At 38.4% G+C, this 15,430-nt stretch overlaps 2 protein-coding genes across 2 annotated transcripts; both read left to right on the forward strand.

Moving 5' to 3' along the window:
- Positions 1 to 574: 574 nt before the first annotated feature.
- hoxb6b (homeobox B6b) lies at positions 575 to 5,262 on the forward strand. Its single transcript, XM_087782819.1, has 2 exons — positions 575 to 1,306; positions 4,713 to 5,262. The coding sequence occupies exons 1-2, from the start codon at positions 862 to 864 to the stop codon at positions 4,979 to 4,981; spliced, it is 714 nt and encodes a 237-aa protein (XP_087638945.1). The 5' UTR covers positions 575 to 861; the 3' UTR covers positions 4,982 to 5,262.
- A 1,826-nt stretch (positions 5,263 to 7,088) lies between these two features.
- hoxb5b (homeobox B5b) lies at positions 7,089 to 8,310 on the forward strand. Its single transcript, XM_087782818.1, has 2 exons — positions 7,089 to 7,856; positions 8,050 to 8,310. Exons 1-2 carry the CDS (start codon positions 7,283 to 7,285, stop codon positions 8,295 to 8,297), a joined length of 822 nt encoding a protein of 273 aa, XP_087638944.1. The 5' UTR covers positions 7,089 to 7,282; the 3' UTR covers positions 8,298 to 8,310.
- The last annotated feature ends 7,120 nt before the right edge of the window (positions 8,311 to 15,430 follow it).

Genomic DNA, 15,430 nt, shown 5'->3' on the forward strand with positions numbered 1-15,430 from the left:
ATATATTTGTCATTTTTCTAATTGGGTTATCGACCCGTCATCTGCTAAGTTATTGATCAGAAATTGAAAACAAACGTGTTTAGATGTCAGCGTTATTTGCACGTAAATGGTTCCTCATTTGTTTGCTTCATCGCTTGAGCAGCACATACTTGACCCCAATATTTATTACAGCACTTGTTTTCGTCATTTCGCGTGCGTGTTATTGATCATTGATCGTCAAAGATTTACGTGATGTGTGTGTTGACGACAGAATCGCGCACGCGAAAGCTGAATCCATTCGTGCGCAAAACCCTTTTTTTTGTTTTCATTTCGGGTCTCAGAATAGGAACGTGCGTGTTTTGTGGAGCTTATTGTTCGATCTTTGCTCTCTTCAATTATAAATGTACTGACATTATTGGACTCACTCGTGCGTAAACCTTAAATAACTCGCTTCACTTCTTCATTACGACTTTATTTTTCCACACTATTTTTAAATGTGGACACGTGACCGTGGTCAAGCCTCACTGACCGAGGCATGGTTAATAGAGAGAGCAAGTGTGTGTGTGTGAGAGAGTGCGCGCGCTTGTGTGTGTGTGTGTGTGCGGAAAGACTTCATTTCGATCCACCGGGGACTCATGCGCGCAACAAGAGCGCCCCTCCCGCGGGTGCAATAGTGCAAACACGGGCGTCGCTCATTGGCCAGCGCCGGATCAGGTGGTCCACATCCCCTCCGTGCTCAGTGGCACCTCGCACACACGCGCCCGCCCCCCCCTCCTCTGAGCAAAAACCAAATCTCCGATAAAGTAATGGCAAAAGCACTTGGACTATAAAAGACAACAAATCATCTTCCTCCGGAGTGTGTCCACCCCAGTTGTCCACCCAATGAGTTCCTATTTTGTCAATTCCACTTTTCCCGTGTCTCTACCGGGAGGACAGGACACTCTCCTGGGTCAGATTCCGCTCTACTCCTCGGGATACACGGACCCGTTACGACACTACTCGAGCGCGAGCACCTATGGAGCCAACATGCAGGAGAAGGTTTACCCGGCGTCCTACTACCAGCAGGCGGGCGCCGCCGCTGCCATCTACGGCCGGGCCGGCGGAGGAGGAGGAGGGGGCGGCGGCGCGACCTGCGACTACAACCCGGTGGGGGCTTTCTACAAGGACGCGGACGGATCGTGCGCCTTCCGAGAGGAGCAGCCGCTCTTCGTCACGCAGGATCAGCGCAAGTCGGAGTGCGCCGAGCAGCCCGGCGGGATGAGCGTGGACGACAAGACTTCCACGCTCATCTACCCGTGGATGCAGAGGATGAACGCGTGCTCGGCTGGTAAGTTCTCCACGCGCGTAAAAGTCTAGTCAAAAAAAAGTGCGTTTCGTGAGCCGAACATTTGCAGAAGATACTTTTACGCGCAGATCTCGGTGCGCCTTTGGGGTTCCTTTCGTCGTCATCATCACACGTGCACACGCACATGCAAACTCGCACACGGGTCTGCAGCAGCAAACAGCTGACATCATTCTCTCACCGACTGTTTCTACAAGATGTGAAAATTAAAAGCCAAATAAATGGAAGATACCAGCTTTTACTAACTTTAACGCCAGTAAATATTGAATAATAGCATTTTCCTCATAATAACTTTGTTGAATAAAGCTAAAGAGTGTGTTAAAGAATAGTTAAATGAATGTCGTGCTTTCAACTATTCTTAAATGTATGTGTTACAAATGAAAAGGCGAATTTTATATTTGCTCAGTTCCGACAATGAAACTGCGCAATGACCCCTAGAACCAAACCAAGTCGCTGTAACCGTTTGTTTACGCCGATATACCTTTTAAAAGCTTTGGAACATTTGAAATCCAAGTCTGACCGCAAACGACATATGACGTGTATGACGCTCGATCGATGCCAATTGTTTCAAAAAGCATGTTTAAAAAAAAAGAAAAAGAAGAAAAAAACGTGTTTTATAAACGGAAAAAAGAGAAAATAATACATTTGGCTCCTTAGATCCAACCAAACTATCGGAAACACATTTTCATTCACAGTATGGGAGAAGAAAAAAAAGAATGAAAACAGTGCTGACGTCATACCAGTAGAAATTGAGCAAAACACGGAACGGAACTGTTTTGTTCTGCTTACTCGTGCGAATTTACCTAAAATGAAAAACTTAACTACATATTTTTAAACAAGAAATATACTTATAATCTCGCATCTATCTCTTTCTTGTATTTTACTTCAAATCCATACGAACTAACATTCTAACTTTATATTATAGACGCGTTGATCTCCTAAATGTCTTTGTTAAAACACATGCAGTATATTGACTGCATTTAACAGAAAATGGTTGAGGTCTGTTTGAAGAGCTGAGTTGTGACGTCACGGAGACAGGAAATTCGCTCAAAAATATGCGAAAAAACATGTCGGTATCAAATTATATAATAAAATATCTTAAAAGAGATCTGTCTGTTTGTGTTTGATGTTAAAGTTCATACAAATATTAGAATTGATCAAGTCCATATATACAAAAAGTGACTGTCTTCAAGTCTTAGAGCGAGCATATTGGACCACGGCTTGGCATGAAGGAGACAAAGTCATACGAATAATACATTTATTCACCCTAGGAATTACTTTGTTGAAATATAATAACAAGACTGGACGTCCTCCACAACATGAAATGGTCATCCTTTCAATGAAGTCCAAAGTGATTTCAGATGCTAAACATGCTTGAGTTGATGAACGCTGACTAAGTTTGAGTAAAAGTGCATCAAAAGTCTGATTTTACTCAATCGTAGCAGGTTAATCTTGCCTTTCAGGATTTTAAATTTTTTTCTTGGACGTGGAATCCTATCTGACATGTATGTGGTTTTGAAGCCATGTCCATGTTACCTGCTGCAAACTTGATAATATTCTAGAAAATAAGTCATTTGACAACATATTTTTTTTCACAATCAAAGCGAAACATGATTTTAAAAGCGCAAAACCTTAAGTTGATTCTCCGAAATGGATGCGCTTTTATTGTTTTGCAGGCGGTCATAACTTTATCAGCACAAATATTTGCTCATTCAAGAACAATATATTGTTCTGAGTGATGCGTTAAGTATGTCTGCATTGAATCATTGAATTAAAAGATGGTTGCATTTGACACCAAAACTACCTGTGGTTTTACCAGCCATAACAAAGGTGAGCCGTTAAATCATCGAGGCCTGAGTCTTTCCAGAGACGATAATCTCAAAATATGTGGCATTGTTGGAGCATAAACACGCGACGACAACTGATTCAAACCAAAACATTTATTTTTATGTATATTTGTATGATTTTAATAATAACCGATAATAACGCCGACATCCGAACAATGAAAAGGATTGCGAACAAAATTTAGTAGAAGTACAATTACAGAGATATTTTCGATATTATATGGGAAATAAAGCAACAAACTGTCTCGTATTTGGTTCCCAAATCAAGACAAAAAATGAACAATTGGCATTATAACCTCAAAGTCAAAAGGTCAGATTGTCACCTTGACCGATTGAAGACCTACTTGGTAACATACAAGAAAGTTAGCGATTCCTTTAGCAATAAGATAAATGATATATATATATATATATACGGATACACTATTGGCCCACATAGTTTTATTATAAGTAATAATACACAGTGATTCATACCAATGCTCACCTTATCTGAAATATCTAACATTGTATTTTGTTGTCAGAAAAGTTGAACTCAAAGAATATGAAAAGCATAACGGATTTGATTGTCAAGAAAATGCAGCATGAGATTATTTTAACCTATAGCTTCAATTTTGTCTTTGTTATTGCCGCACTGACACCTGGATCTGAATCAAAATCTTAAATAACTGTGAGTACTTTAGATTTGAAATATTTGCGGAACATGATATCAATGTGATGTATTCACAACAACTTGCATAATATGCATCAAAGAAATTAATGGTCATACGATGACCGTAGAAGAGACACTTTCATACAATTTGGCACCAAAACTTTGTACCTGGTGAAGATACCAACTCCTCTGGCATATAAGTACAAATTAATGTACACCATTGTGACTAAAAGAATGAGCTTCTTAAGTCATAATGACAGGCTGTCATAAGGCTGTGAACTTATGATCATGTTTGTTACTAGTCGAATAGAACAAAGCTTTAGGCCTTGACGCCTCCTGATAAACAACAACATGCCGCAGAAATGGTTTGAACTTCATCTTTGAGGAAGAAAAAAAAGAAACACTAGATCAATGTTTATTTGAGCTATTTAACTTTACAATCATATATTAGTTTAGCAAAATCTTTGAACGGAAAATCTATCAAAATGAAGTAATATGGATTTTTTTTCATTATGTATAGACTTTAGATCATTAAAATAATAAAAGCATTAAGAATATACTTATTTTACGGTTTAATTACAAGAATATGATTTAAGAGCCATTTCGCAATAATGTGGGTGTAACCTTGATCTGTTTTTGACATTTTATTAAACGAGTGAAAACCTCAAAATATATATTTTTTTCCAAATCGACGGGCGTTTCTGATCAGGAGTCAAAGGGTTGATTGAAAAAAAAAACAGCATCTGCTCAATTAAGCTCATACAAAGGAGCGCGCTGGTCGTGACGTCACCGCCGCGCTTGTGCGCGTTAGCGTTGGATTTAAATAATCGTGGAAAAAACTGTGGAAACGAGTGGATTCAACGGTGTATTATACAATACGTTCCCTTTTTATGTCCCTCAGGTCCCTTCGGCAGCAGCGGGCGCAGGGGCCGCCAGACCTACACCAGGTACCAGACCCTGGAGCTGGAGAAGGAGTTCCACTTTAACCGCTACCTGACCAGGAGACGCCGGATAGAGATCTCCCACGCGCTGTGTCTGACCGAGAGACAGATCAAAATCTGGTTCCAGAACCGCAGGATGAAGTGGAAAAAGGAGAACAAACTCCTGAACCCGTCCAAGACCCCCGAGGAGGAGGAGGCGGAGACAGAGCCGGAGAAGAAGGGACAATAAATGAAACCTTTGGTTGAAGGTTCAAGTCCTCGTGTGTGTCTTTGTGCTTGTGACTTTTAATTTAGAGGGCTATGCAAAACGAATTCTGCCAAAATGTAAATAATGTTTTGTTTTCACTGTAGGCCAACTGAGATTCACTGTTCTTGTCGTGTCCATCTTTATTATTACTGTGGTGTTTAGATCGTCGTGACATCCTTTGTACAGATTATTATTTATTGTGTTCAATGCACATCTGGATTATTGTGTGCAATATTTTTGTTCAAGGATTGTACATAGAGAAATAAAGGCTTTTTGATGTATATTGGATCTTTGTGTTGTGATTACTAAATAAAAATCTGTTCGTAGTTTTTACACTGCATTGCAATTTTTGAGGCTTTTTATGCTTAATTAGGAATTTCCTTTGCTACAATTAGCTATATTAGTGCACTTTTATTAGTCACGGTTGCTTGAATAATTAAAATATATATCTCACTTTCAAATTAGTAGCTAATTTATAGTTTATCATAGCTTCTTAATATGAAGCAACAATAATGTAAAAGGCATCTACTTGGTTCTGCAATTTTACAAATATATATTAAACATGTTGCGTTTGATATATAGTAATAATACAGATGGTTGTTGTTTTTTAGTTTACTATAACTATACATTTTTTTTGGTTCTTGTCATCTAATGTTGTGACCCATCTTCTTGGATCATTATATTTATAATTTAATTTTATAGTGACTAATATAGCATGTTATTTTTATGATGCACCCACTTTTGTTATCTCTATTACAACGTCTTACTTATTTTTTATTTTACGTTATCTTAGTTGAGCTTGATATAATATTGAATCAGTTATAGCTATTTTCAACTTTTTGAGCTTTGATATTTGATCGCATAGTCTCAAGACCTCTTTTTATTATATTTTATCCGAGCTCATCAAAAATCGGATACATTTTATTAAGCTTTACCTTTTTTTAAATATTGTTTCCACAGATTGTTTAGATTTCTTATTTTAGTTACTATTGCTCAACTGGCATCTGAATGAATGAGTTTGTATGTGGCTCAGGTACAACACACATCATTTTCATGTTTTATCTAAACTCAGTCAGTTGAATGAAAGATGAGGTTGAAAATCATAAGGACGTCTGATGAATACTAAGTACAAAACTAAATCTAGATAGAGGTATAGAAAAGATAATACTATAACTCTTGTGAAATAATGAACTAATAATAAACCAAATTATGTTTTTCCCAAGGAGGAACATGCAGGAGGTGACCTGTAAACATAAAATCATGTGACTAATAAACGAAATGTGTCAAATTATCCATACGCAATAGTTTTGACTGATTTGAGTGTTTAAATGTTTAATGTTGAATATTCATGCGGACATAAATAACTGTTAAAAAACAGTCGCTTTGCTTGAGTTGAAAAAAGATTTACACCAAAGGTAATCTTTTGTAAAAAAAAAAAAAAATTGCATCTCACTCGAACGAAACCAACTGTTAGAATAACTCCTGGGTTGGTAAAGATGCGGCAGGTGCTGCTAAATGTTAATTACAAAATTGTATTCGTCTGCTGTAATTTCGCGCAGTTACATCATTTTTTAAAGTATTCGACTCTGACGGTTGAGTACAAAAACCTTTTATGAAGACAGGTTGCATTCAAAGCGAGTGTAATGTCCCTTGTCTTTGTGCTTCGTGCACGGTTGTACCTACTTCTGTCCTCGCCACTGGAGTCGGTCTAGTAACAAGTAACACGTAAAACAAGAACATAAAAATAAATAAAAATAAAGCCATCGTTGGAGGATGTGAGAAAGTGGAAGACTTTTCCTGCGATGTACCAACGTTGGGTTTTTTCATGTCGGTTATTTTATTTTTTATTCATACGGTGTCAACACCGTTTCCTCACCTGGGAGACCAGGTTTTAAGGTTTTCCTCACAAAGATGACAGATAAGTCGGGGGGGCCCTGTTTGGCTTGCTGTTCTCCCTTCATCCGGAAGATGTCGCTCTCACCCTACACGCCTCTCCCGGGCGCAGCGTGGAAGCGCCATTGACTGGAGCCTAACGACCATTATTTCGTCATCATTTGTAACCATGGAGCATGAATTACCTCTTGAAGTCATCAGTGAGGATTTACGACTGGTCAACAAAGACACGTGACTCGCCAACGCGCTCCCATATTTGGCCGCATACCTGGCGAAGTACAGTACCGCGGCGTCATTGCTTATAATTCATGATTGCGTCCATAAATCGTGCAAGCACAGCGGATTATAGCGACAAAGATCTACAAATCGAGGCTTTAAAAAACCAAGCAAATGAGCTCTTACTTTGTAAACTCGTTCTCAGGGCGCTACCCAAATGGTTCCGACTATCAGCTGCTAAATTATGGGACTAACGGCGCGGTGAACGGCTCCTTCAGAGACCCCGGCACCATGCACTCCGGGTCTTTCGGCTACAACTACAATGGCATGGACCTAACCGTGAACCGCGGCAACACAGGCTTCGTGAGGGAGGATGCAGCCCGCGGGTTCGGAGCGGACGCCCGCTACAGACAGACGCCCAACTGCGCGCTCGCCAGCCCGGACTCAGTGCCGCCGTCGTGCGCCTCAGCCAACCGAGAGCCACTGGAGCTGAAGAGCCAGTCGCCGCCTTCCGACCGGGGCACGACCTCCAGCACTGGGAGTCTCAACAAAAGCGGGCACTTTACGGAGATAGACGAGGGCTCTGCTGTGGCGTCTGAGACCGAGGAGGGCGCGCACGGCAGCGTGGGGACCAGTGCAGGGACCCGGGGACAAGCACAGGAGTCCAGCGCCACATCCTCCACTCCAACCTCAGATTGCCAAACTCCACAAATATTCCCCTGGATGCGGAAACTGCACATAAGCCATGGTATTTAAACATCGGATACTTTCACAACCCGGTCCATAAATCTGTCAAGTGTTTGCATGCAGGTTCGAAAAAAATAAGGGGGTTCGTAATGGGGGTCCAGGTCAGCTGAAGCTTGTTTTGCATGCTTCCATCCATCCATCTCTCCATCCATCGTCTGTCCAACATGTGCTAATTTCTCTCTATGAAATTATAGATATGACCGGACCTGATGGGAAAAGGGCCCGAACCGCGTACACCCGGTACCAGACGCTAGAGCTGGAGAAAGAATTTCACTTCAATAGGTACCTCACCAGACGGCGGAGGATAGAGATAGCCCACGCCTTGTGTCTCTCCGAAAGACAGATCAAAATCTGGTTTCAGAACCGCAGGATGAAGTGGAAGAAGGACAATAAACTGAAAAGCATGAGTTTGGTCACGGGGGGCAGCGCCTTCCACAACTAATTTCTGTCGAAAACACCGAAAAAAAAAGGAAAAGAAAGAAAAAATAATAATCCATGAGTACTGTAAAGCTATAAGCGCAGCACCTTCCAGCATGCCATTGTGATAGAAAAAGGGGGAAAAAAATGACATTTTTAGTGATAGTTTAGATGTATTTGGAAGATGTAAATACCATCGTAATTGTCTCTTTATTGTTGTTGACGGTCTAACAGGAGTAAACTCGTACCAATGCTGCTCATTATTGAATGTAAAGCGCTTAAATGTAACTTTCTCTGCTATTTTGCTGTTGTTTTGACCCGTGCTCAAGGCCTGACGACTTTTAGAAGATTTTGTGCGTTTTTGTTTAGAGCTAATAATGACGTATTCAACCTTGTCGGTGTGTTTTTTAGTGCAAAAAAGTTGGATATACTGTATACAGTCGATAGTGATGTGCGCTTCTGTTTTTTCGCCGATATTTGTAAGTGAGCTCATAGCGCTTGAAATAATAATGATAATAAAACAAGTTTCTCTTGATCTCTTGAAAGTTCCTTTAAAAAAAAAAAAGTTGTGAAAGTCAAGCGAACTTACCTTGTCGATGCAGATGCAATTTAGTTTAAAGCAAATCTCTCAGATTAAAAAAAAAAGCTATTAAAATAAGCGCTATATGGTTTACAGTCAAGGCTGAAGTTGGTAAAATCCCTCCTTACCAAAGATTGTTAAGACCTATATTACTTACAGACTGTGAAAAGTCACGTGAGGTCCATAAAGTTGGTTTTATGGTTTTGGGGAGTAGACAATGTACTATATAATTCACAACCTTGAATGAAAGTGACGGCTTAACTGCGGAGAGTGGACGGACCTGATGTCCAGTTATGTTTGGTTGTATCTGCTGTCAATTGCTGACCAAATACAACTTATCTTCAATGCTATTTAAATAAATAAAAAAAACACGCAACCACATTCATTAAACTTCTAAAATGATAACACGAATATTTTTTATTAATCGAATTTTATTCTGGTATTGTGTGATCTAGATGCGTTATTTATACATCGAATAGAGTTGTTGGCAATAGGCATAGGAAGAAAAATAATCCGATTTTATTGTAGCTTTTGTGTCGCCGTCATAGAAACGAACTTGAGCAGTGATTTATTCCGATCTGGCGAGTCAAGCAGCGGCCAAAGGTGAACGAGCGGACACTCCAGAGCTGGACACCAGCTTGACTGACTCTAGGTTAAAGAGGAGGAATCCACTATTGTCATCGCTCTGGATTAAGCAATGGAACACCACCATGTACACTATATATATATATATATATATATATATATATATATATATATATATATATATATATATATATATATATAGTATATGTATGCCAACAGTTCAGCTCATTGAACAGTCAACCACTTTTAAATTAAAACGTCCAGCTGCGATTGTTGACAAGTATTGGGATTAGCATTCAATTTTAAACATTACAACAAGTAAAGATCTGAAAAGACTAACGTGTTAATTCATGTTTTCTATAGTACCATAGGCCTAGCTAACTGGTAAAATTTAGAATCAGAAACTTTTATTGCCAGTGTTGTAAACACAACATATGTACAGAAAATGAATAAGGATTTTTGCTAGTGCTAGTAAAAAAACACAGTTAAGACCACATTTAGAATAAAACTTCGCTAGAGCTAAAATCATTAATTAACTAAATGTGTAATATTTTAATGTGTATTTTAGTTCATAGTTACAGCCTCTATATTTTTTTTATACATTTAATACGTTTATTTAAAGCTCAGTAAATGTAGCTCTGGTGCTGTTTATTAGAAGTGGTTTGTCCACTTCTTTAAACTTTTCATACTATTCTTGCTTTAAAAAACAAAAAACACACACTATTCAATAATACAGACCTGCTTTAATTTGCTTTATGATCAGGGTAGAATCACTCCAGCAAGGTGTTAAGACTCATATTACTCGCAGGCTGACAGTCGGGTTTATGGTTTTAGGGAGTAGAGACGCACTATATAATTCACTACCTTGAATTACATTGACGGCTTTACTGCGGGCAGACAAAATGTTCACTTGTTCGCTTGAACCTGCTATGAGAACAGTTACTTTAACACATTCAAATGGTTTCCAATGATTACATTTTAAATAATAAAAAAAACAAGCTTGTGGAGCTGCTATTATCAAACTGGAGCAGTGATGTATTACATCTGGTGAGTCAAGCAGCGGCCAGAGGTGAGTCGTGGGACACAGATCATCCAGAGCTGGACTAGTCTGACTGACCTTAAAAAAAGAAGGTTTCTTAACGGACACGGACACGCTCTCTCTCTCTTTCTTAAACAAGCACGCGCGAACACACTTAAATTATAAGTACAATCCTCAATCTCATTCTTATGTAAAGCTTTTTTTAATTGACTTTTTTTTTGTATAATTTTAATTTAATTTAATTTAATGTTTCTAAATTGGCGAATCAATAGCATTTTTTTGAAAGTATAAGAATTTATTTTATTTTATTTAAGGTTAAGTAACGGCCTTTGGCTGTAGCTGCTAAATGAAAGCTAACACCTAACCTTAGCATTGTAGCTATTGCTACATGTGGCACTTGCTTTGCTAATGGTGAATAATAGCAGCATTAGCAAAATGAATACATAAACGTAATATAATTAATATATAAAATATGTGAGATTAATTTAAACACTGATAACTAATGCAAATAGCAATAATTTAATATATGAAGCAGCAAAGTATGTCTTGTATATTGAAAAGGTCTCTAAATAAAACTGAACATATATATTGTCTTGTCAGTTGAATATCAACAATAAATGGCAAGTGTGTTCGTTGTCATATGTAAGCAACAATTTAAAGTAACAATAGGAAAAATAGAAAATGAATCATTGTTGTTGTTAAAGCAGTTTGAAATGTCAACATCTGGCTAATTTTAGGAATAAAAAATATCCTTAAATCTTACACAATGGAAGTGTTTACACAAGAAAAACGACAATGTGGTTTAATTTCAGGTGGATAATTAAAGTGTACACAAAAATGATTAAGCAAGATGGGTGGGGCTGGGGTGTGTGTAAATGTTTTAAAAGCAAAATAAAAATACCACAATATAATTAAAAATCATAAAATCTTGCATAAAATTAAAAACCTCAAAGCAGACTTAGTACAATGTATTTATTAACTTAAAATCATAATTAAGATTTTTTTTTCGAGGAGGGTGTAAGTCCCAGACACGTTCCCACATATTCATAACTATTAAGTGGCCATTTTACTAGCGTAATGACTTTGGCATATTGATAGGGGTAATCTGTGCCCGGATCTCATGCATAATTCATTCATGCGGGGATCATGGAGGGGTCAGGAGACGATAGACTGCAGCAGCAGATGTGTAACAAGGAAGAGAACCCAGACTTGCACTGTCACACCTTTCACACCTTTTTCAAAACCATGTTCGCATCCAAATGTATTATTTGAAAACCTTTTTTTTTTTCTTCTACTTTTTATATGATTCACTGGAATATAATTATAAAACCATATCACCTCTGACTTTATTCCATGTATGTCCTTTCGTTTTTCTGCCAACCTTGCTCTGGACCATGTATTTAGTTTTATTATGAAGGGGTAAAAAGGGCGACTTGTACAGTAACACCCGGTAAGTACTTCTCCCGTGATTTATTTCTGTTTTGACATTCGCGGATCAGCATAAAATGATCAGTAATTTGAACTCATTGGTTGAATCCAGTCACGCAATGTATCCTGGCTCATATCACCTGTCCACAGACGATGAACAAAAACGTGATAAAAAAAATACTCTTTGTAACTAACAATAGTTTGTAGAGTGTGTATTCGTTCGGTGAGTGTAATACACTGTTTCTACCAGCACACGGCGCCCCAGACCGGCCAGCAGGATGATGGATGGCTTTCCAGCTGAATGTTTTATCATCACTTGTTTCTTAATCCTGTGTGTGTGTGTTCGATCTGTGGGCGAATGGAACATAAAACCTTTAATCCCTGCAACTCCGAGGGTGTAAAAGTGCCTGCTTTGTGTTTGATCAACGTTAGAATTGTTCCACTTAAACACTGATTTACACAAATATGAAATGTTCCTTTTATTTATTCGCGCGCACACATTACAACCACTGAGAGGCAGAATGATAAATTCTTAATGTATATTAAAAAGAGAATGAACTTTGTAGAGGCGCTTTAGTTTGTGTCGGATGACGAGCTTCTGGAGACCTCTGCATCCAACACTTCTTCGAAAGAGAAAAAGTGCTTTTTTGGCGTCAAACACATGTTTTAGTTATAATTCTTGGTATTCTTGAGTGATGAACTAAACATTGCTACAATGAAGGTTATTGTTCTTCCCGAATCAATTAATGCTGATGGTCGTTTGACACAAATTTGTGCATTTTCTTGAGGTTAAGTCGGTGATTCTATTTCCAAAGTTCAGTTATTTAACTGTAGTCCGACATGTGATGATGACGATCTGTCCAGGGTGTCCCTGTCTTCAACCCCTCTTCATTCGACCAAAGAAAGCTGATGCATGGTGAATAAAAATGAATTATATAAGATCATTTCCTAATTATTGTTTTGTAAAATAGTAAATTATGTTCTATCACTTGCCTTACAATAATCTCTTTTTGCGTTTATAGAGACTGTGACTCAACCGAGGAAATTTGGATTGTAGAATCAGTTGGTTTTGACAAATGTTGAAATGGATAATTATTCAGGAAAATACAAAACATGAAGAGTGAAACATTAACTTAATTTTAACACCTGTACTTATTGATTACATGACTTCCGTTCTGTTTTATTGTTGTGTTATTATCATTTTTGCATTTTCATTTAGTTTGGTCATGTTTACTTTAGAGCTTACAAAAAATGTTTATACTAACATATTTATGTTATAAGTATTGGAGTCTCCCTGCATACATAGTTTAAACATATTCTTCCAATACTATTTTCCTAAATTAATACGGGTGGAAGAAATGGATTGTTCCTCATTCAGCTGTTCTTTAATTCAGTGGCACAGAAAACATGTTCTAGATTCACACTGCAGATACAAAGTTAACTTAACAGTCTATTTCTTGTTTCATTTTATTTTATAAAATCTTTTTTTTTTTTTGGCAATGACATTCTGGTAACCATCCTTTCAGGAGAAAACTTTATTCCACCAGACTAGTCTGTTAATGAAGTTATTGACGTTATAAATTATGTTATGATGGATTTTCATGATATATTGTCTGCACTTTTTTTGTTTCTCCATACAGTGCAGCTCTGTAGGGGAATATGACGAGTGTGTGAGAGCAGCACGGCCTTGAATGTGACTATTGTTCTGCTCATCATCCGTCTTCTTTTCACTGCGAGGAGGAGTTCGGGCCACTGGCAAATTTAAAGAAAAAACCCGACAAACGGCTACGACTAGACCAGGCAGCGGGATGAAGAGGGGATCACGGAACAAGTAAGTCGATTTTCAAAACCATACTTCGGTGGGTGAAAATGAGACAGTCCTCTCTATGTTATTATTACTCTGCACTCCAGCTGCAAACACGTTAGAGCTGGGACCAGATTAAACTGTAGTACGCCAGCTAGACCAACACAAATAGTCAACAAAAAGTATGAAAACCTTAACTAAACGTCATCTCTGTTGCCAGAGACTTCTCTGCTGTCATTTGACAAACTGGTGTCTACAACCTGGAGAGACGTTGGGCGCAACTCTAACTCACATTTTTTAACATTTAACCAACAGATTAACTGTCAGCGCGAATGAATCATAGCACAAGGATATAACTTTTAAGCACAAGATAAGAAAAGATAAGATGAATGCTCTATTGCTGCTGCCTGATTGTGAATTGCCCAACGGTGTTTAGAGAACAGTCAGTATGACTGGACCTGTTGAATCATAGTTTTTACTTTGGATTATAACTTGGATGGTAACCAGGTGCTGCTCTGTGCCGGTATAGATGAATGAATGTGTGGATCTGGTTTATTCTGCCCTGTCTTACATGCACACAAGTGTAAATTTCTTATCTTAACTTAACAAGTGTGCTCCACGAGGGCCTCTGTTTGAAGTGCTATCTGGAACACCCTCTGATCTGATAACTGCATGTTTATCCTTGGTGCCACCCTAGTGGCCAGAATCTGTACTATCAGGACCAACTTTTTTTTTTAAACTCTTATCTGTTGGATTCAACCACGTTTTCTCAATGCAGGAAATGTTCTCACAAATCTGTAAAAATCCCCTGAACACAAATGAAGCGTAGTGTGAATCCAATTATAGTGTCACCTTCGTGCCAACGGGTGGGGACACGACACGACTGACTAGAGACCTGGAATGGTCTAAAACAGTTGGCGATTCATTGACTTAAGATATCCATAATCAGCCTATCTATGCGATGGTGTAATGCTATCCTAAAGATGTCAAAAAAACAACTGTACCTTTAACTGATTTAGATGTTTTGTAGTCTATTTTCCTTGTATTGATAAAATAGTTGAATACATCAATATCAATGTTACAAAGGTTATTTTGTCAGTCGGATTGTGTCGGATTAAGGAACTCTTGATTCAAAGCACTCAGTATTCTCAGCACTAAGAGACAGGTTTGGTAAAATATAAAGTCGTCAAGTAGTCTGGCGTGGAAGGAATTCGACAAGCTGCGAAGCCGCACAGCGAGGCCCCGTTATTACGAAGCTGCACTACACCTTGTAGTCTGATGCACCTCGTGTATGAAAGTAGACCCGTACATTGATATTGCGCCATTTAATCCAGTGTGCCTTTTTAGTCCGAAAAATACGGTAGCAAGAGACATTGCCAAAGCTAGCAAATGCATCATTTTAAAAGAGCCAAGGACAAGTGCGTTTCATTATACACGCCCATGATTTCTAAATGTCACCAGATTGTCTTTGTTTGTTCCCAAGCGCTTTTGGGGCAGGCGTGGATCGCGTGGTCCTACTTTGGTGGAACTCTTGGCAACAGCTCCGGCACGATTAAGCTATTAGTTATTTAGGTAGCTTAGTCCATCTAAAGTTTTTGTCACGTGTCATTCAAACAAGGTCAGTGATTAAAATAATGCACGTTCTTATTGTATTTTGCTTCATTCCCGACCATTTTATTAGTTAAACAGTAAATTAAGTAAGAAGCCAAACTGACAGATTTA

The sequence above is a fragment of the Callionymus lyra genome, chromosome 2 (genome assembly GCF_982586985.1).
Source record: "Callionymus lyra chromosome 2, fCalLyr1.hap1.1, whole genome shotgun sequence".
Lineage (NCBI taxonomy): Eukaryota > Metazoa > Chordata > Actinopteri > Syngnathiformes > Callionymidae > Callionymus > Callionymus lyra.